This window comes from Cervus elaphus, chromosome 11 (genome assembly GCF_910594005.1).
Source record: "Cervus elaphus chromosome 11, mCerEla1.1, whole genome shotgun sequence".
NCBI lineage: Eukaryota > Metazoa > Chordata > Mammalia > Artiodactyla > Cervidae > Cervus > Cervus elaphus.
In genome coordinates, this window is record NC_057825.1 from 96,470,616 (window position 1) to 96,492,198 (window position 21,583).

Consider the following 21,583-nt stretch of genomic DNA (forward strand, 5'->3'; position numbering starts at 1 on the left):
GCCTCCCCTACCCCCAACTGTTCAAGGCCAGCTGAAAAGTGAAAGTATTAATCACTCAGTCCTGTCGACTCTTTGCCACTCAACAGACTGTAGCCCGCCAGGCTCTTCTGCCCATGGGATTCTCCAGGCAAGAATACTGGAGTGGATAGCCATTCCCACCTCCAGGGGATTTTCCCGACTGCTACCACATGTCTATTCCCACCAGGCTTTGAGGAAATACTCATTTTTAAAGCCCAACCTCCACTTTCCCTACAGCCTTTCTTTACTGTCACCTGCTCCATATTTCCCAGCTTTTCAATTCTCTGAGAACCTATGTGCCTGGTTTCGGTCCTGGGTAGGGGCCCTGCATGGAAGTCCTCACATGGGCACCTCCTGTGCCCACGAGGGTTGTGCAGTGTTGAGTTTGGTCTGACACTGCCTTCACATTCCTGCAGCATCACGCCTCTTCAGCAGCTCCGTGGGATAGCTCCTGAGCACATCGAGAGCATACACTCAGCATTTTTTAAAAAGCAGAAGAAAAGTTTTAGTTTTTTAATGCTATTTTTTTGGTTACTTGTAAAAATGTTTCTTATTTTATTTATTTTTTATATATTTGGCTTCCAGGATTCTTAGTTGTAGCATGTGGGTTCTAATTCCCCAACCAGGGATCAAAGCTTAGCCCCTTGCATTGGGAGCTTGGAGTCCTAGCCAGTGGACCACCAGGGAAGTCCCTGTTTCTTGTTATTTTAAAATAAATTCTATTTATTTAGCTTTGGTTGTGCTGGGTCTCCTTGCTGCTCGGGTTTTTCTCTATTTGGGGAGAGCCGGGCTACTCTTTAGCTGCGCTGTGTGGCCTTTTCATTGTGGAGGCTTCTCTTGTTGCAGAGCATGGGCTCTAGGGCCTGCTGGCCTCAGTAGCTGAGGCACATGGGCTCAGTAGTGGTGCAAGGGCTTAGTTGTTCCAAGGCATGTGGGATCTTTCCAGCCTAGGGATTAAATCCCTGTCTCCTGCAATGGCAAGTGAATTCTTTACCACTGAGACACCAAGAAAGCCCCGCTTATTATTTTAAATGCCATACTTGCGTTTCATGGCGTGCATGCTGTCCCCCAAAATATAAAGGCCCTAGGTCGGCAACCTGCAGCTGTGACAAGATGCCTTGTCCCCCATCTCCTCCTCCTCCTCTTCGTGCTGCTGCTGCTGCTCTCCGGACTGCCTCTCCTCAGGGGCGGAGAAGAGGAGAGGGGCCCCGGCGCCCCCCGCGAGCGCTGGAGAAAAGGCGGGGAGCAGCCGGGATCGGACTTCCTCCCTCCACTCCGGAACTGCCTGGAGCCGCCAGGACTCGGAAATCAGGACGTCCCCACGGGAGCCGGCGGGGTGGGCGGGGCGCAGGCGGTGGGCGTGTCTGGGGCGGGCCGGGGGGCGGGCCCGGGGTGGGGCCTGCACGAGGACAGCGCGGGCCGCCGGGGCGAGCTGCGCCCGCCGCGCTCCCTGGACTTCGGAGCGCAGGGCCCCCGCCGGCTGCGCTCCCCGCCGTCTTCTCCCGAGCGGGCTCGGCCCGGCGGCCGGGGCGATGTGAGCCGGGGCCCGCGGGCGCGGCCGGACCGCTGCGATGTGGCTCAAGCCCGAGGAGGTGCTGCTGAAGAACGCTCTGAAGCTCTGGGTGACTCAGAAGAGCAGCTGCTACTTCATCCTGCAGCGGCGCCGCGGGCACGGCGAAGGGGGCGGCCGACTCACGGGTAAGGGGCGCGCCGCGGCGGGCGGCTGGCCGGGCCCGGACCTCGCTCCCCGCCGGGCCCGCGGCCCCAGTCCCGGGCTGCGTGCGGCGCAGGTGGCGGTTTCTGGGGAGACGCCGGGCTGGGTCGGCCCTGCCTCGGGCTTGTTTTCCTTTCTCCTGCGTTTCTCCTGCACGCTCCCGTCGAGGTGGCGGCCGGAGGGACTCTCGGGCTCATGCATTTCCCCGGGCGGGGCAGGTGCCGTTGCCGCCGGGCCCGCGGGCCGCCTGGAGGCCAGGCTTGATTCGGGAAGCCGAGGAGAGACCTGCGCTGGAGCGGGGGCCGCGCCGGGCGGAGCGGGGCCAGGTGACAGCGGGGCCGCCCGGCCAGCTGGTTGCGCCCGAGGCTCCAAGCGGCGCCGCGGTAGGGACACTTGACCAACCCGCGGCGAGATGAGGCTCGGGAGGCCCTGGCAATCTGAGACTGTCGGGGGGATGAACGGGTCGGGCGGGGCGGGCCGCGCACCGTCTACAAGCCGGGAGGAGAAACCCAGGTGGAGCGAATCCCGAGCTCGTGATCCTAGCGGCAAAACCGAGCGGGTCAGCTCCCCATCGCCACCCTTTCACTTTCTTTCTAGGAATGAGAGGAGGGGAAAAAAAACAACAACTCAGCCTTGTAAAATTTATTTACTACCCCCCCCCCCAAATTTAATGTCCAAAACTCTTTGAAAATCAAGCATTTGGACAGTTTGCATCAGCGGGGACACCTGTTTGAAAGGTCAGTGGAGGAATAATAGGAACCTATCTCAGTTGTGTCTAGGGAACCCATATGGAATTTCAGATTCTGGAATCGAAGTAAAAGGAACTTTAGAGCTTCCCATCTTGTCCCTCCTTATACCCAGGAGGAGACCAAGGCCCGGGGGGAGCAGGCAAGGGGCCCAGCCTGGGTCCCTGGGCTCCCTGTTGGTGACTCCACTGTCTGCTTATTCTGAGGAGGCTCTCCAGGCCCGATGGGGGAAATGTGATTAGTACATCCTGAAAGGGCAGAACCAAGTGCCAGGGCTTGCTTTACCCTGCCCATACTTTAGACTGAGGAGGCCTGGAAGCTGGCAGCCAGATTCTTTAGGGAGGGCAGACTTCACTGAGCCTCAGGATGTCTATAGGAGTTGGTGGGATTTCTGGTTGGAAGGGGCAGTGGGGTGGTGGTCAGTGGGAACAGGTGGACAGCAGGTGGGCCTGCTCTGGGAACTGTTTGAGGCTCTGAGTAAGGGAATTAGCATGGGAGATCAGAGGTCAAAGGGGTCATTGGTAGGCCCCTGAGCAGCACACTGGCTCTTAGTGCCTGGGCTCTTGGGGGATGGAGGTGAGTGGCATCCCTGTGGGGTGGGATGCTGACCAGAGGAGAAAAGTCTGGAGGAGGGGTCTGTCCCCTCCTCGACCTTTGAGCGCAGCGGAGCTTTAATCTTTGGTGTGTTCAGCACAGAACCTGGCCTCCAAAGGGCCCCTTTAGTAGAGGGTGAGGACAGAGCCTGAAACAGGAAGCATGAGGAATATTGGTTCACCAGGCATTTGTTAACTTGGCTCGGTGCAGGCTGTCTGTGGGATGCTCCTCCCACACGTGGCTGTGCTGGGAAAGACTTCAGGTTATTCACCATCAGGCAGGGGAGACGGTCCAGACCCAGAGGGCGAAGCTTACGGTCCTGTGCCTGAGACAGGTTCAGGACAGCTTCCCTTCTGGAGGGCCTCCTTTGTGGTCCATTCGGTCTTGCTGCTCAGTTGCTCAGTCGTGTCTGACTCTGTGTGACTCCATGGACCCCCGCCAGGCTCGTCTGTCTGTGGGATTCCCCGTCTGTCTTAGATGAACTCAAAATGATGCTCCTTCTTCCACTGCATTCCATCATCAGAGTGCCTGTGCCTTTGGTCTTACTTGGGCTTGACTGTGGTTTTGGCTTGCTGTGAATATGCACAATTTCCTTGCTTTTTAAAATATCTTTATTTATTTGGCTGTGCCGGGTCTTAGTGGTGGCCTGGAGAATCTTTAGTTGTGGCATGTGGGAACTAGTTCCCCAAGCAGGGATTGAACCTGGGCATCCTGCATTGGTAGCGCAGAGTCTTAGCAGCTGGACCACCAAGGAAGTCCCCAGTTTTCTTATTCTTAAAGGAAGTAAATCAGCTGAAAAAAAGGGAAGAAAAATCCCCAGAAAAAGACCCCTGACGTTTTGCTTTATTTCTTGGAGACACAGAACCTGTTTCTGGGGCTTCCCAGCTGGCTCAGTGGTAAATAATCCGCCTGCCAATGCAGGAGACGTGGGGTTCGATCCTTGGGTCGGTAAAATCCCCTGGAGGAGGAAATGGCAACCCACTCCAGTATTCTTGACTGGAGGATCCCGTGGACAGAGGAGCCTGGCGGGCTACAGCCCACAGAGTTGCAAAGAGCACACAGAACCTCCTTCTGATTGTGAAAGGGTGGCATCCCCTCAACAGTGGACACCCCACCTTCGGGCATTTAGCCGGGAGCCAGTGGCTGTGCCGATTAGGCAACTCCGTTGCCCCATCCACCGGTGAGCTGGTCTAACTGGGGCCTTACGAATGTTGTGAAATCAAAACTGATGTGACATTGGGGCAGCTCCATGTTGGTATGGTTTTCAGAACCGCAGACTTCTCATATAGCAACTTTTTTTTTAGCAGTTTATTTCAAAGAGTTAAAGCTTAAGCTGAGTTGATCCAAGAAAATAATGGGTGCACCTTCTGACTGGTTTTTAGGCTCTTCTTTGGAGAGAAGCAAGTAGCAGGTGGTGAAAAGGTGGAGGAGCCGTAAAAGGAAGCGTGATGCAGAATTTGAGATTAGGTGGTTGTTGTTCAGTTGCCCAGTTGTGTATAACTTTTTGCAATCCCATGGACCGCAGCTTGCCAGGCCTCTCTGTCCCTCACCATCTCTCAACGTTTCCCCAAGTTCATGTCCATTGCACCGGTGATGCTGTGAGATTAGGTAGCAGAGTCTTAAACGTGAGGTTCCCATTGGTGTTTTCAAGTAATCTGACATGTTGAAAGCTTGCCCACCATCAGAAAGAGGAGGTTTTGTTTCATTGAGGATTGTAATTCATCCTCTGACTTACACAAATACATTCCCTATGCACATCTCGTTTTATTTTCTCCGTAGCCCTTTCTCACTTTTTCTTTCTTAAAATAGTTTTTATTATTTTTTGGTCACACCGTGTGGCATGTGAGATCTTGATTCCCCAACCAGGGATTGAACTTGTGCTCCCTGTTTGAAAGCTCAGAGTCTTAACCACTGGACCACCAGGGAAGTCCTTCACGTTCTGATGTCCGTCGCACTTATGTGTTGTGTTCATGGTTTCCCCTACGAAACTGTCTGTTCTGTGAGGGCAGGCATTTTACCCCTGGTGGTGCCCAGCACATAGCATGGGGTCAGTTAACGCTTGTAGGGTGTATAGACAGATGAGTCCACGCGTGAGTGATTGAGCCACGTTCTTCTCCAAGTGAGGTGGGTGTGAAGGCCCAGCTTTCAGACTGAGCCTGAGCTGACCACACGGACAGGGAGCATACCCTCTGTGTCCTTCGCTTTCTGAGTACCTGCAGGCTGACCCCCGGGAAGCTGGGGGGAGTGGGTGCGAATTGAAGCCTATTTTTGTGGCTCCTTCCTTCGAGGGCTGGCCTCAGCCTCTTAGGTGGCTTCTATTGCCAGCCTCAGGCACCTGCCTTGAGAAGATTCCAGGCTGGGGAGGAGGGGTTGGTGTGGTGGCGGAAGGCAGTGACCTTCACCTCCAGTTCGAACTTGGTGACTGAACACAGTATTTTAAGATGTTTCCAAAACTCCCCTGACAGTGATTCTTGCTGCCCTGGAAAGGAGGAAGTTCTACAGTGTTCTCTTGGATACAATCTCCAGCCAGTGGGAATAGTTCTTACAAAAGTGCAGTCAGCCCTGGGAGAAGAGAGTGGGGGCACTTAGCCTTTGGGAGTGGTGGGCAGAAGGACGCCAGCATCACTCCCCCACCCCGCCAGGTTCTGTGATGGACTTACAATGAGCCACATAAATGGACCTTTAAAGACCAAGTGTCACCGTCCATATGTGCCCCTCTGAAGGGCACATTTATTTTTCAGTGTTCTATTATGTGCATTCCTGTATAATTTTGCAGTTCTTTCCCCAAAGAGGCCGGCACTTTAAAAGTTATCATTTGAATCCCATGCTGATGTTTTCTGCTTTTCAGGGTGTTTCCCTCCGGCCCTTGTTCCTGTCACCGTACTTGGAGCAGTTATGGGCTAACCAGTTTCCTAACAGTTAGGGACATGGGAGGAAGTATGGGCTGGGAGTGGAAAACAGGGGGTTTGGAGTCAAGATAAGTCTGCTTGGGTACGAATCTGGGCTAGTTTATTTGGTTTCTTTGAGCCTTTGTTACAACTCTTCCTTAAGGCAGGGACAGAACTGGACTTTAGAGGGTTAGAAACTGTTTTCCACCTTGACTATCCCATCTTACATCCCCATCAGCAATGTGAAAGGCTTCTGATTATAATAAAGGGTAGAATGAAAATAAACATTACACAGCAAGGGCTTAGTTGTGCTCGTCACCTAGTACTTTTAAAGAAAAAAGCAAAGTGACATTTAAAAAGTCGAGTGATAAGAGGGCTTTTTAGAACAAAAATGTTGCCAAAAAAGTTAGTTGCATTGTGGTGAAGGATGTAAGAAGCACTCACTTATGCATTACTGCAGGATTTACTAAGTGTAATTAGAAGAGGAACTATTTTTTATTTTTTATTTATTTAAAAAGATCTTCACATTTATTCTTTTAGTTTTGTTTTTGGCTGCGCTGGATCTTTGTTGCTGTGCGCGGCTTTCTCTAGTTACAGAGAGACGGGGCTGTCCTCGCTGCAGTGGCTTCTCTTGTTGGGGAGCATGGGCTCCAGGGCCCGCGGTCTTCAGTCGTTGCGGCTCTTGGGCTCTAAAGCACAGGCTCAGTAGCTGCAGCGTCGGGGCTTCCTTGCCCTGTGGCACATGAAATCTTCCTGGACCAGGGATTGAACTGGAGTCTCTTGCATCAGCAAGCGGATTCTTATCCACTGCGCCATGAGGGAAGTCCAGAAGATAAAATTATTTAAATAGCAATTTGTGCCAGCAGGATTTGGGTACGGGGAGGTCTTGGACCACCTTAAATCCTAGTTAATAAAGGGAACTGAGTGAGTGACTGGCTGTGGCCAGGGTGAATTGTCTCCTGCCTTCTGGACAGTGCCCCCCGATGGGAGAGTGTCGTCTAGGGACTCGTGGAGGGTCCTGAGGCTTGCTCGGATGACTCGTTACATGTCTGGAATGGTGAAGCCTGGCACCGGTGTGGCCTTTCTGACATCAGCGGGAGTCCTGCTCAGGCTGCCGAGGCTGGTGGTGGATTGCTTCCCCGCCACCGACAGAAAAGCCTTTTGGCTCCATAGGGCCCCTGTTTCTTGGTGCGCGCTCCCCAGATACTGGCCCTAGAGTCTTACATGCTTTGGTTTTGTTTTTCCAAAGCAGGACAAGAAAGAAATCACAAACAAAGGAAGTACTTTGATTCCAGGAGCGTAAATCGGAAGGTTCCTATAAGTAAAATAACGGGCGTATCTCTTAAGTGCTGATAAGCCGTTAACAAAAGCTCTGGGGTCCCCAGCAGATGCGTTTAATGAGAACATGACAAGGGCCATGCATTTGTAATTGGATAATCAAACAAGGCCCGGGTTGTGTCACTCTAGGAAGTAATACAAGGTACAAATATGGGGATGGCAGAGTGGTGGACGCTATTTCAGCCTAATTGGGGTTCTTTACGAAGAGCTGAAAATGACTGAGAGGCTTGGAGCGTTTGAAGAATTCATTTGCTCCCTGTGAAGGGTTAGGATTTCATGATCTTGACTCCACATTCTGGCAGCGCTGGATAAGGGAGGGATTTATTTAAAATGAAAGTAGTAAATCTGATCATATTTCCAGCACAGATGTTCCCCCTTTCATTTTGTAAAACTTTAATCTATCAAAGAGCAAGCTTCCCAGGTGGCTCAGTGGTGAAGAATCGCCTGCCAATGCAGGAGACCTGGGTTCGACCCCTGGGTTGGGAAGATCCCCTGGAGAAGGAAATGGCAACCCATTGCAGTATTCTTGCCTGGGAAATCCCATGGACAGAGGAGCCTGGTGGGCTGCAGTCCATGGGGTCGCAAAGATTCAGACACAACTGAGCAACTGAAAAACAACAGCAACAACGCAATTAAAGAGCAGCCCTAGCACATTCTCACAGCTCCTGGGGTGTGATAAGCTACCCCCGCACTGCCTCTAAGACCCTATCTCCTCCGCCCTCTGCTTTTGAGCAAAAGACGCAGCAGCATGCAGGTCACTTTCCTCTCCTGGGTTTTCACAGGCTGTGCCCTCTGCCTGGGTGCTCCCACCTCCCCTTGCAGTCTCAGCTTGAGCCCCATTGCCTAGAGGTGGGGCCCCCACCCCCCATCTTGTCCTGCCCTGCCCTCTACCTTTGTTTTTCTTTTTTAAAGTAAGTGTTTTTTATTTGTGGCTGTGCTGGGTCTTTGTTACTGTGAGTGGGCTTTCTCTGATTGCAACCATCTTGGGGGCTCCTCTCTAGGTGTGGTGTGCGAGCTGCTCCTTGGGGTGGTTTCTCTTGTTGCAGAGCACGGGCTCTGGGTGCTTCAGGAGTTGCAGTGATGGCCTTAATTGCCGAGGTATGTGGAGTCTTCTTGGACCAGGGATTGAACCCATGCCCCCATGCACTGGCAGTCAGATTCTTAACTACTGGACCATTAGGGAAGTCCCCCTTCACTTTTGCTTTATAACGCTGACTGCTGTTTGTTACGACCTGGCTCTTTGTGGCTTTATCTGTCTCGAGCAAAGCAGACCTCGAGCTCCTGAAGGAAGGTTCCAGTTCACCACCAGCTCTGGAGTCCTTGCTGTTAATGGAGCACGCTTGATGCATATTTAGTGACTCCACGGATGCCCGAGTTGAATCAATAGCTGTGAGCCTTTGAGGTTGAGAAATGTTTTTCGTCATCTTGAACATGGAAATTATGCAGAAAACAGGAGTAGATAATCCAGAGGGTTGTTACTGCTATTTCTCATGCCTGCCTTGTAAGGATTGGTGGTAGCTTGTCAGCTGTGCCAGCCCAGCCGTGAGAACTCCCTGGTGGTGACCTCTACAGAAAAGGAGACCCAGAAGGATTTTCCCAGCACGTCACCAGCCAACTCACACAGTCGGAGTCATTAATATTCTTGAACTTTTGGTAGGTATGTTGTAACCACTAGATTTATTATTTCTTTGCTTCCTTTTTTTTTTCCCCGACTTAAAAAAAAAAAAGGGAAAGAGAAATCAACAGCAAAATAGGCAGTCCCCAGGAAGATCCCCAGTGGTAAAGAGCCCTCCTGCCAAGGCAAAAGACACAGGTTCAATCCCTGGGTCGGGAAGATTCCCTGGAGAAGGAAACAAGCCATTCCAGTATTCTTGCTTGGGAAATCCCATGGACAGAGGAGCCTGGTGGGCTACAGTCCAAGGGGTTGCTTAAGAGTCCCATGTGACTTAGCAACTAAATAACAAAAATAAGATCTGTGAAGGAAAAGGTACCATATTTTGTGATGGGTTATATTATCAGTAAGTGAATAGTTACTAGTAGAGAATGGACATTCAAATATAATGGGATGATATTTTGCCTGAAGTTTTACAATAGGAACCTTCTGTGTGCATAGGAGCATATGATGCAGACATGAAATGTAAGGAACACGATAGCCCCCAGCTATAGAAAATAGAGTATTTCCTGTGCTTGAGGGACCCCTTGTGTGTTTCTCTGATTATTTCCCTGTCTCCCTTGTGGACACTAATGTACTGAATTATGTGTTAGTACCGCCCATGCTTTTATAGTTTTGACTCTTTTATATGTATCCCTCATCTAGACATTGTTGCTACATTACATTTTTTCCACTCAGCTGAAGCATGGTAATTAGTCACTTTTTAAAAAATCATCTATGCATTGTTTAGTTTTGTATGTTTTTTTAAAAAAAATTATTTATTTATGGCTCTGCCTTGGCATGGGGGATTTTAGTTCCCTGAACTGGGATCAAACCTCTGACCTTACAGTGGAAGTGCAGAGTCCTAACCACTAGACCACCAGGGAAGTCCCTGTATGTATTTTTTTTAAATGCTTTACAAGGGGAATCATACTGAAGCTTGTTTTTCTGCCCCCCCCCCCCCCACGTTATTGTTACAGTTTTACATGTGTAGTTATGTTTCTCTAACACTGAACAATGCTGATGTCTGGTCCAGTAGCTGTATTCATTCATTTTCCATGGTGAGTAGTAACTCATTGAACAATATACCATTATTGATGGATTGACTCATTCATTCTCCTGTTGGTTGATATTTGGGTTTCTAGTTGTTGTTTTGCTATTACAAATGGCGCTGCTGTGAACATTGGCAGAGATGTTATTTTTTGCCAATCTAGTAGGTATTAAAAAATAGTGTCTGAGAACCACGCAGGTGGTATTTCCTTCATAGGAATAAGAATCTTTTTATGTGTTTATTAATTACTTGTCTTGCCTTTTGAGAAAGGTTTGTGTCTTAGGAGCTGTGTGTATGCATGCACGTGTCTGTATGTGTTCTGTATTCGTTTCCAATTATATGTATTGAAAAATCTCTCTATGCCTAGGCTTCTTTTCATTATGGGTCTTTTGAAGAACCAATGTTCTTTTAAAAATTTTTTTTTCTTTAATTTATTATTTTATTTTCTCACTGGGGCATAATTGCTTTGCAATGTTGTGTTAGTTTCAGCTGTACCCCGAGGGGAATCAGCTCTATGTACACATGTCTCCCCTCCCTCCTGGGCCTCCCTCCCAGCCCTGCCCTCTGGGTCATCACAGAGCACCCAGCTGGGCTCTCTCTGCTACACAGCATCGTTCCACTAGCTTTTAACATTCTTAATCTTCACGCAGCCAGTACCGTTCTTTCCCTGTAATGGTTTATGCTTTTTGTCACTTGTTTAAGAAGAAATCCTTGGAAAGGACTGCCCAGGATGACAGTGAAGAGAAATCCTGAGATGAGAGTCCAGTCGTTGGTCCAGTTTGGAGCAGGGCAGAGGCTCCAGGACGACTCCGAGAAGGGAAACTGATAGAGCAGGGCATGTGTGTGCGCGCAGTTGCTCAGTCGTGTCTGACTCTCTGTGACCCCATGGACTGTAGCCCATGAGGCTCCTCCGTCCATGGGATTTCTCAGGCAAGAGTACTGGAGTGGGTTGCCATTCCCTTCTCCAGGGGATCTTCCCGACCCGGGGTATGAACCTGTGTCTCCTGTGTTGGCAGGTGGATTCTTTACCGCTGAGCTGCCCGGGAAACCCCACAGAGCATTGCTATTGAAGGAGGATGTGCTCACCAGGGATGGGCTTGTAGCTGAATTCTTGACACACGGATAATGGAGTCAGCCAAGAGTCCCGGGACTGTTGTCAGTTCCCGGGAAACTATACCGCTGGGTAGGGTAGGAAAGGTTTGATCCTCTTACTGCAAAACTCAGCTTTTGGTAACATTTCAATAATGTAAATGTTTCAGTTGTCTTTACAATAATGTAAATATCCAAGGCTGATCTAACCCAGGCTGTTGCCTAACTGAGTAGAATGGCAGGTGGGGGTGCTGAGTGAACGGGAGCTATTAATACACACTTTGTTTCTGAAAGTTGCCAGCCAGTGCCCACAGGGAAAATGACAGTAGTGGTGCCCGCCTGTTCCTTGGAGAAGTGAAAGTACATGGGAGAAGAGCCAGTGAAGAGTCGGGAGTAGCTGCTCGCTGGGAGCTGGGAAGTGGGAGCGGGGCGGGGTGGAGGGGGCTGCTGCGTTTCTCATGAGCCTCCTGTAATCAGATGTTTCTTTCCATCCATGTGTAACCTGGATAAAAGACAGAATGGAAGCTTTGGGAGAGCTTGGCATTTTTTCTGGCCAGGAGTATCAGGAGAGGCATTGAAACAGTGTAGCATAAGTGCCTCATAGGCATAGGCCATGATTCCTGGACCACCATGCTTCAGACATTTGTCCTCTCAGCAAACTATATTTAGCCTTCAAAGTGTCTTGGATATGTGGGGTATGTCAATTTCACAGAGGCTTAAAACTTGTTTTCAGTAATGTGTCTAATCCAACCAGGTACTTTTTTTCTTTCTTTCTAATTTTCCCTTTCTATTTAAAAAATTTTTTAAAATAAATTTTTAAAATTTATTTTTGGCTGTGCTGTGTCTTTGCTGCTACTTGCAGGCTTTCTCTAGTTGCAGTGAGCAAGGGCTACTCTTCATTGCGGTGCCTGGGCTTCTTGCAGAGCACGGGCTCTAGGGGCTCAGGGCTTCAGTGTTTGCGGCTTCCGGGCTCTAGAGCAGGGGCTTAGTAGCCGTGGTGTACGGGCTTAGTTGCTCTGCAGCATATGAGATCTTCTCGGACCAGGAATTGAACCTGTGTCTCCTGCATTGGCAGGCAGATCTTTCATTTGAAATTAAAATATATCTATTCTGGATTTGTTTTCCTCTAGAGAAGAAGTCAGTTTAGAATTTTACACTTATAACACGTGTATCGAAAAAGCAAGAGAGTTCCAGGAAAACATCTATTTCTGCTTTATTGACTATGCCAAAGCCTTTGACTGTGTGGATCACAATAAACCGTGGAAAATTCTGAAAGAGATGGGAATTCCAGACCACCTGATCTGCTTCTTGAGAAACCTGTATGCAGGTCAGGAAGCAACAGCTAGAACTGGACTTGGAACAACAGACTGGTTCCAAATAGGAAAAGGAGTACGTAAAGGCTGTATATTGTCACCCTGCGTATTTAACTTGTATGCAGAGCACATCATGAGAAACTCTGGGCTGGATGAAGCACAAGCTGGAATCAAGAGTGCTGGGAGAAATATCAATAACCTCAGATGTGCAGATGACACCACACTTATGGCAGAAAGTGAAGAAGAACTGAAGAGCCTCTTGATGAAAGTGAAAGAGGAGAGTGAAAAAGTTGGCTTAAAGCTCAACATTCAGAAAACTAAGATCATGGCATCCGGTCCCATCACTTCATGGCAAATAAATGGGGAAACAGTGGAAACAGTGGCTGACTTTATTTTTCTTGGGCTCCAAAATCACTGCAGATGGTGACTGCAGCCATGAAATTAAAAAGACGCTTGCTTCTAGAAAGGAAAGTTATGACCAACCTAGACAGCATATTAAAAAGCAGAGACATTACTTTGCCAACATAGGTCCATCTAGTCAAGGCTATGGTTTTTCCAGTAGTCATGTATGGATGTGAGAGTTGAACTCTAAAGAAAGCTGAGCACCAATGAATTGATGCTTTTGAACTGTGGTGTTGGAGAAGACTCTTGAGAGCCCCTTGGACTGCAAGGAGATCCAACCAGTGCATCCTAAAGGAGATCAGTCCTGGGTGTTCATTGGAGGGACTGATGTTGAAGATGAAACTCCAATACTTTGGCTACCTGATGCGGAGAGCTGACTCATTTGAAAAGACCCTGATGCTGGGAAAGATTGAGAGCAGGAGGAGAAGGGAATGACAGAGGATGAGATGGCTGGATGGCATCACCGACTCGATGGACATGAGTTTGGGTGGACTCCGGGAGTTGGTGATAGACAGGGAGGCCTGGCGTGCTGCAGTTCATGGGGTCACAAAGAGTCGGACACAACTGAGTGACTGAACAGAACTGAATACGTGTATCATTTTTGCCCCTTCCCTAGCCTCAGATCTATGGTGCTATAACTGGATCCCATCCCTCCTGGGGTCTCAGAGTCTCTGCCTGCAAAGCAGTGATAATAATTATAACAACAAAAATAGTTATTGCTTGGTAGAAGTGTTTATACTTTGAACTCTCATATTTTACAGTCATGTTGGCAAAATCCATTTAATTATTTGTATATACCAAGACGAAGGAAAAGTCGAGAGAATACTGCAACACTGCCAGGCCCTGTGTTCTCAGGACACATGTGGTCAAGGGGTGGAGATACCAGTGGGAAGGGGGAAGTATTAAACCATGAAATACAGAATTATCAAGGGTGGTCAGTGCAGGGGGAGTGAGAGGGAATAACAACAGGGAAGCTCATTTAGGTTGGGGTGTCAGGGAGCGTTTCTCTGATGACCTGTAAACTTAGCTGGGACCTGCAGGTGTATAGGATGGTATTAACCTACTACAGGGTGAGAGAAAGAGCCTTCTGAGTGAAGGAAACAGCGTGTGCAAGAGTCCTGTGGCTCCCGAGAGCCTGCTTTGGACAAATTAGGTTTGACAGGCTATGAGCTGTCCAGTAAGGCTATGAGTTGTCCTGTGGGGCAACTGTTTGGTTACTAGGGACCAGTTTTGTTGGAAGACAGTTTTTCCTCAGACCAGGGGGTGATGGTTTTGAAATGATTCAAGCCCATTACGTTTATTGTGCATTTTATTTCTATTTTTATTACGTCCACTATACCTCAGATGTGCTTCCCTGGGTTGCTTAGATGGTTAAGAATCTGCATGCAACGCGGAAGACCCGGGTTCGATCCCTGGATTGGGAAGATCCCCTGGAGAAGGAAATGGCAACCCCCTCCAGTATTCTTGCCTGGGAAATGCCATGGACAGAGGAGCCTGGCAGGCTGCAGTCCAAGGGGTCACAAGAGTTGCTGTTATAATTAAAAGTAAACGTAAAATGTAAGATTGCTTTCAGAATATATAGCTTATGATCTCATCTATCAAGGATTCAATCATAAGGAAGGATTTGGCTGGAGAGACTAGATTTGGGTAAATGTGGCAAAACTGTGTACTTAGTGGATGTGTGTGTATATAGCACGACTGTGTGTTTGTAAGTGGACATTGTTTCATCCCAGTACACTAGAGCTCTCAATGTTTGGATTGGGTTCCAAAATCAACACGGAAGACAGAAATTGCTTGTGGTAAAACTTACCCTTGAAATCAGCAAGGTCACCTGTCTTGGTAATCAATCTGCTCCTGGTACAAAGAGTTCCTGTGGGGGAGGAGGGGCAGGGAGGGGGGAAGAGGGGGTTCTCAGTGGAGCTGGGAGATTCCAGCTGCCCAGGGAGCTCAAATTGGCCAGTGCAGGTAGTTGGGTTTTTTTTTTTTTTGGCTATGCTGGGTCTTGCTTTAGGCATGAAGGATCTTCATTTGTGGCATGTGAACTCTTAGTTGCAGAATGTGGGATCTTGCTCCCTGACCAGGGGTTGAACTAGACCCCCTGCTTTGGAAGCTCAGAGTCTTAGCCACTGGACCACCAGGGAAGCCCAGGTGGTTGAATCTGGTAAGTTACGCATGAGATAGGTATCTGTGTACCACCGTCCACTGGTTGACGTAGAGCCCCTGCATCAGCTCTGCAGGCAGGTGAGGCCAGTAGACATGGGGTCTGCCTGTGATGCAGGAGACCTGGGTTCGATCCCTGGGTCAGGAAGATCCCCTAGAGAAAGGAATGGCAACCTACTCCATTATTCTTGCTGGGAGAATTCCATGGACAGAGGAACCTGGTGGGCTACAGTCCCTGGGGTCACAGAGTGTCAGACACAATGAGTGACTAAGCATCTGGCACATTAATTTGGGAATTGCTGTTAGGTGAGGTTGGTGGTGAGCGTCCTGTAGGTACAGTCCTCATGTCCACTGATGAACGGTTCGCCGAGAAAAAGTCAGCAACAAGCAGAGGCTGTTCTGTCTTCATTTACCCAAATGAAACATTGAGATTGGAGGATAAGAAAGGTTGGAAGGCCTCTTGTGGAACTGGAGCGTTCTCTCTGATGGCTTGTGTGTCCCACTGGAAGAGCTGGTTGCTTTGCTTGATTTTAACTTCCTGTCTGACCTGGAAGGCTGGGTTGAGCATTGAATTGTTGTTCGGTCGCTCAGTCATGTCCAACTCTGTGCAACCCTATGGACTGCAGCATACCAGGCTTCCCTCTTCTTCGCTATCTCCCAGAGTTTGCTCAAACTCGTGTCCATTGAGTTAGTGATGGCATTCAACCATCTCATCCTCTGTCATCCCCTTCTCCTCCTGCCTTCAATCTTTCCCAGCATCAGGGTCCCTTACAGTGAGTTGACTCTGCATCAGGTAACCAAAGTATCGGAGCTTCAGCATCAGTCCTTCCAATGAGTATTCAGGGTTGATTTCCTTTAGGATTGACTGGTTTGATGTCCTTGCTGTCCAAGGAACTCTCAAGAGTCTTCTCTAACACCACAGTTCAAAAGCATCAATTCTTCGGCGCTCAGCCTTCTTTATGGTCCAGTTCTCACATGTGTACATGACTACTGGAAAAACCATGGCTTTGACTATACGGACCTTTGTTGGCAAAGTGATGTCTCTGCTTTTTAATACAGAGTGTTGTATATTGAAAGGCAAAAGTTAAGGAGTCATATAATCATAAGCATATTTACTTTCTTTGGATTAAAATACACAGGAACTCAAAACTGTAGGCAAGGCCAGAGATTTAATTGTGTTGATGGTGCCTGAAATCTAAGATTCAAGATCAGAATCTCTGTAGGTGAGCATTGCTTTATAGCAGAAAGATTGTTAGAAAGCCTATGTGTAGGGGGAGGAAGGAGGGAAGACAGGAGATCCTAATTGCAGAAGCTTTGGGAAGATGTGCTCTAGTGTGCTACATTATAATATTGCAGCATGCATTCCTCCAGAGTTTTAGTTAGAATCAGAATTGTATAAATTAGACAATTTCCCCATTACTTACAGCCTTAGAGAGATCTACATTTTAAGAACAGAGTAAGTTACTGAAAATTTGTAGAAAAACCTGTAAATTTGAATCAGATCATAATATTTCAGGTATAAGAATATTTTTATTACAAACTAAAAACAACTTTTGGGATCAAAACTGTCAAAAACAAAAAACGGGCAATGGGGACTTCTGTCTTCAAAATGCCACACTTAAAGAAAGGCTGTGGATTCAAGGAAACTGCGCAGACCTGATCACTAAATGTGGTACCTAACCCGAGAGTCGGTCCCACACTGGAGAGGAAAATGCTATAATGGGTGTTATTGGGTCACATAACACAGCTGGGATACAGATAGTCGATAAAAGCACAGCACGTGTTAATTTGTGTGACATTGATAACTAAGTTATTGTGTTAAAATATCGTTATTCAATATCATGTCATGTCAAAGCACACTACACCACATCATAGCACGCCGTCTCACATCACATTGTCTCATACAGCACATGACATCATTTAATGTCGTAACATACTGTATCACGCCACGTGTGTGCCCAGCTGTGTCTGACTCTTTGCAACGCCATGGACTGTAGCCCGCCAGGATCCTCTCTGTCCGTGGGATTTCCCAGAATACTGGAGTAGATTACCATTTCCTCCTCCAGGCGATTTTCCTGACCCAGGGATCGAACCTTTGTCTCCTTCATTGGCAGGCAGATTCTTTACCACTAGCTCCACCTGGGAAGCCCGTATCATGTCATACCATAGCATATCATATCATAGCACATGACATCATGTCATATCTCATGAGAAAGAGAAGATGAAAGAGAGCTGTGTTAGAGCAGATGGGGTGAGCTGTTAGTAGTGAACCTGTTTCTAGGCAAAGGGTATGTGGGTATCAATGGTCCTGTTTTAATTACTGACGCTTTTCTTTAAGCTTGAAGTTATTTCCAAATAAAAAGTTAAATAGATATGTTTAAGTTTCAACCTGGAAGCACTTATCCAGTTTGATAGAGGTATTTTTAGCCTGTAATAACAAAATATAAAATAGAACTTAAACACCTCTAGGAAGTTTCTGCAGGAAAAATAACTTTATTGTGAGTAGGAACTAACCATCCTCTGCTTTTCTCATTGAAACCACCATCTGTATAACCTGGTTCCTGAAAAGTTGAGGTTTCTTGGGGTCCCTGTTGCTATGTGCAGCTATAGGTGTTGGCTGTGGTAGGATCCCCACCACGCTCGGCTTGAAGTGGCTTTGTCATAGGCCTTCTTAATATGATGTGCATATGTGTTTCTGTGTTACGTTAGGCCTTGGTTGTGGTCAGTAGACAGTTGAATTTTAAGAGAATAAAGCTTTGGGGAAAGAAGTTCACTGAATAGGTATTTACTGTATACCTCTGGGCACCCAGCTCTCTTCCAGGCAGCGGACACGACCAAGTCCTGCCTCATGGTGTACTCTGCTGTCCTGAATAGTCCAGAGCACTTCTTCTCTTGTTCGTCGTTGTTCAGTTGCTAAGTCATGTCTGATTTTTTGCGACCCATGGACTGCAGCACACCAGGCTTCCCTGTCCTTCACTGTCTCCCAGAGTTTGCTCAAACTTACGTCCAGGGAGTCAATGATGCCATCCCAACCATGTCAGCCTCTGTCGCCCCCTAAAGTGATTACTTGCTCTAGCAATTAATCTAGAGCAACTTTGCTCCAGTAATTACTTACTCTAGCAATTAATCTAGAACAAGTCTGCTCTAGTAATTACTCTAGTAATTTAGAACAACTCTGCTATAGTAATTACTTAGTCTAGTAATGAACCTCGGACTAGAATTCTCCAGTGTGCGTGCAAATCCCCTTAACTGTGGCATCATTATAAATTCACTTCATCAAAACATTTTATGACATTTCTACTGCACTGTAAGGGGTTGGCTTTTGTAGGTTTCACTCTTAAAAACTGAAATATTTAATCCAGGAAGTTAGGGCCTCTGAGGCAAATCTTTGAGGTTCTTTCCTGCTTTTTGTTGTTGTTCAGTTGCTAAGTTGTGTCCGACTCTTTGCCACTCCATGAACTGCAGCACGCCAGACTTCCCTGTCCTTCACCATCTCCCAAGGTTTGCCCAAACTCATTTCCATTGAGTCAGTGATGCCATACAGCCATCTCATCCTCTGCTGCCCTGTTCTCCTGCCCTCAATCTTTCCCAGCATCAGGGTCTTTTCCAGTGAGTTGTCTCTTCATATCAGGTGGCCACAGTATTGGAGCTTCAGTATCCATGTTGTTTATAAACTCTCTTTTGGGGCCCAAAGACTTGAAGTGGCTCCTGCGCCCTTGAAGTCTTTCTGCTTCCTTCTCGTTATCAGGGACCTGGTGTACTACAGTGAGCACAGCTGGCCTGGGTGCATGGTGCTCTGCCCTGGGCCTCGGGTGCAGCATGGCTGGGGCCCTGCCCTCCTGGGCTCCGTGAAGTGTTGGCACCTTCGGTCTCGCTGGTCCTTCTCTCTCTTGTGAATCAGCTCTGCAGCCTTCTGTAGAATGAAGGGGGTTCCTTTTCTTATTTAAAAATAGCCTACAGAGACTACCCTGGGCTTCCCTGGTGGCTCAGATGATGAAGAATCTGCCTGCAATGCAGGAGACCTGGGTTCAGTCCCTGAGTTGGGAAGATTTCCTGAGAAGGGAATGGCAACCCACTCCAGTATTCTTGCCTGGAGAATTCCATAGACAGAGGAGCCTGGTGGGCTACAGTCTATGGAATTGCAAAGAGTTGGACATGACTGGGTGGCTAACACTTAGTGGCATTAAGGGCATTCACATTGTTGTGCAACCAGCACCAATGCATGGTTCCAAAGCTTTCTTTTTCTTTCCAGGAGGAAACTCTGTTCCCATTAAACCCCGCCTCCCCGTTAAGCCCCGCCTCCCCAACCCTCCCGCCCCCAGCCCCTGGCACCCAGCACTCTGCTTTCTGTCTCATACGAATCTACCTCTAGGTCTCTTGTGTAAGTGAAATCATACAACATTTGTCTTTTCTTAAAAATGTTTGTTGTATTTATTTGGCTGCACCAGGACTTAGTTGCAGCATGTGGGATCTTTAGCTGTGGCATGCAAACTCTTAGCTGTGGCATGTGGGATCTAGTTCCCTGTCCAGGGATCAAGTCCAGGCTCCTGCGTTGGGAGCGTGGAGTCTTAGTGACTGGACCACCAGGGAAATCCTGATATTTGTCTTTTCATGACTAGCTTATTTCACTGAGCGTGTCCTCAACTCTAAGCTGACTCATTGGAAAAGACCCTGATGCTGGGAGGGATTAGGGGCAGGAGGAGAAGGGGGCAACAGAGGATGAGATGGCTGGATAGCATCACCGACTCGATGGGAGTGAGTTTGGGTGAACTCCAGGAGTTGGTGATGGACAGGGAGGCCTGGCGTGCTGCGATTCATGGGGTCACAAAGAGTTGGACACGACTGAGTGACTGGACTGACTGACTGAATGTCCTCAAGGTTCATCCACATTGTAGCCACAGTTTCTTTCCCCTTTGCATGCATGCTTGCTAAGTCATGTTAGTCGTGTCCCACTCTTTGTGACCCTATGGGCTGTAGCCCACCAGGCTCCTCTGTCCATGGGACTCTCCAGGCAAGAATACTGGAGTGGATTGCCATTGTCTTAGTCTTAGTCTAGTCTTAGCCATTGTCTTAGTCTTGTCTGAGTCTTAGTCTCCTGTATTGGCAGGTGGGTTCTTTACCACTAGCGCAACCTGGGAAGCCCTCTTTCCCTTTAAGACTGAATAATACTCCACTGCATGTAGAGACCACACTTGGATTACCTGTTCATCCATTGAAAGACACTGAACTGCTTCTGCCTCTGGACTGTCATGAATAATGCTGTTAGGAACATAAGTGTGCAAATATTTGTCAAGTTCCTGCTTTCAGTTCTTCTGGGTGTATACCCAGAAGTGGGATTGCTGGATCATACGGTAATCCCATATTTAATTTTTTGAGGAGACACTTGATTTTTGCATCTGATTCTCTATCTCCCTGGGCCTCTGTGGACTTGACCATCTGGCTGGGACTGTACTCAGTTTACTGGGATCCCCAGCTCCCCGAGCACCTTCCGCCTGGCTCTAGAGACCCTCACTTCTCTTCCCGTGAGATTGAGGAAGGAATTGGAGACAGCTGAAGTTAGTCAGAGGGGCATGGCAGTCCATCGAAGAAGATGGAGAGGAGTTAGAATTTGACTTCGGGAGTGTCTTCGTGTTTATTGTTAGGTTGTTTGGATTTCATGGAGTTTTGTGTTTTATAGCTAAGCTATGGAGTGGAATAATGAACATTAATTTGGTTTTGGTGGATTGTTCTAGTATGTCCTCAATTCCATCTGAATTTAATTTCCTTAATTGTTGTTGGTTGAAAAGAGTAGGACTACGAGGAGGTAGGAAAGAAATCTTGTTCTTATTCTGTGTATTATTCCGTGGGCCTTAAAGTTTCCTCTTGTAAAATGAGCTAGTACTTTTCACCTAACACAGATCATTGTAATTATAATAGTAATTGGGAAAAAACTTGAATCTGAAGTTTTGATACTAGGACTGTGCTTGACAGCCACTGAATTTAGTATTAGTCTCAGCTTTTTTTTTTTATATTTAAAAACTTAAAAAAAATTCTTGGGTGCTCGGTGGCCCATGGACTCTTAGTTCCCCAACCAGGGATTGAACTTGTGCCCCCTGCACTAGAAGTGCAGAGTCCTAACCACTGGACCCCCAGAGACGTCCCCTCACTCTGCTTGTTACTGTGCAGTAAATGGAAATTGTATGTGGGGGTATATAGTGGTCGTCAACTTTTTTTTTAATTGAAGCAAGGTTGATTTACAATATTATGTGAGTTTCAGGTATATAACAAAGTGATTCTCTTAAAGAGTCTTTGCCCTTATAGGTTATTACAAAATATTGAGTATAGTTTCCTATGCTATACAATAGGTCCTAGTTGTCTTTTATTTTGTGTCTGTTAATCCCAACCTCCTAATTTAATCCCTCCCCTCACTTTTCCCTTTTTGTAAACATAGATTTGTTTTCTATGTCTATAATTCAGTTTCTGTTTTGTAAATAAGTTCATTTGTATCTTTTTAAGATTCCACATATGCGTAATATCACCTGGTCTTTGTCTTTCTCTGACTGACTTTGTTTAGTATGATAGGTCCATCATGTTGCTGCGAATGGCACTATGCATTTTTTATGGCCGAGTAGGATTCTGT

At 47.6% G+C, this 21,583-nt stretch overlaps 1 protein-coding gene across 4 annotated transcripts in view; it reads left to right on the forward strand.

Moving 5' to 3' along the window:
* The first annotated feature begins 1,404 nt into the window (after positions 1-1,404).
* The window catches only part of TBC1D8 (TBC1 domain family member 8), a 143,569-nt gene continuing 123,390 nt past the window's right edge, over positions 1,405-21,583 (forward strand). For 3 of the 4 annotated variants that reach the window (XM_043918571.1, XM_043918573.1, XM_043918572.1), the window contains exon 1: positions 1,406-1,716. In XM_043918571.1, the coding sequence (XP_043774506.1) occupies positions 1,590-1,716 (127 nt within the window). In that variant the 5' untranslated portion in view covers positions 1,406-1,589. Of the gene's footprint in view, positions 1,717-21,583 lie in introns of all 4 variants that reach the window. The other variant, XM_043918570.1, reaches the window with a different exon arrangement.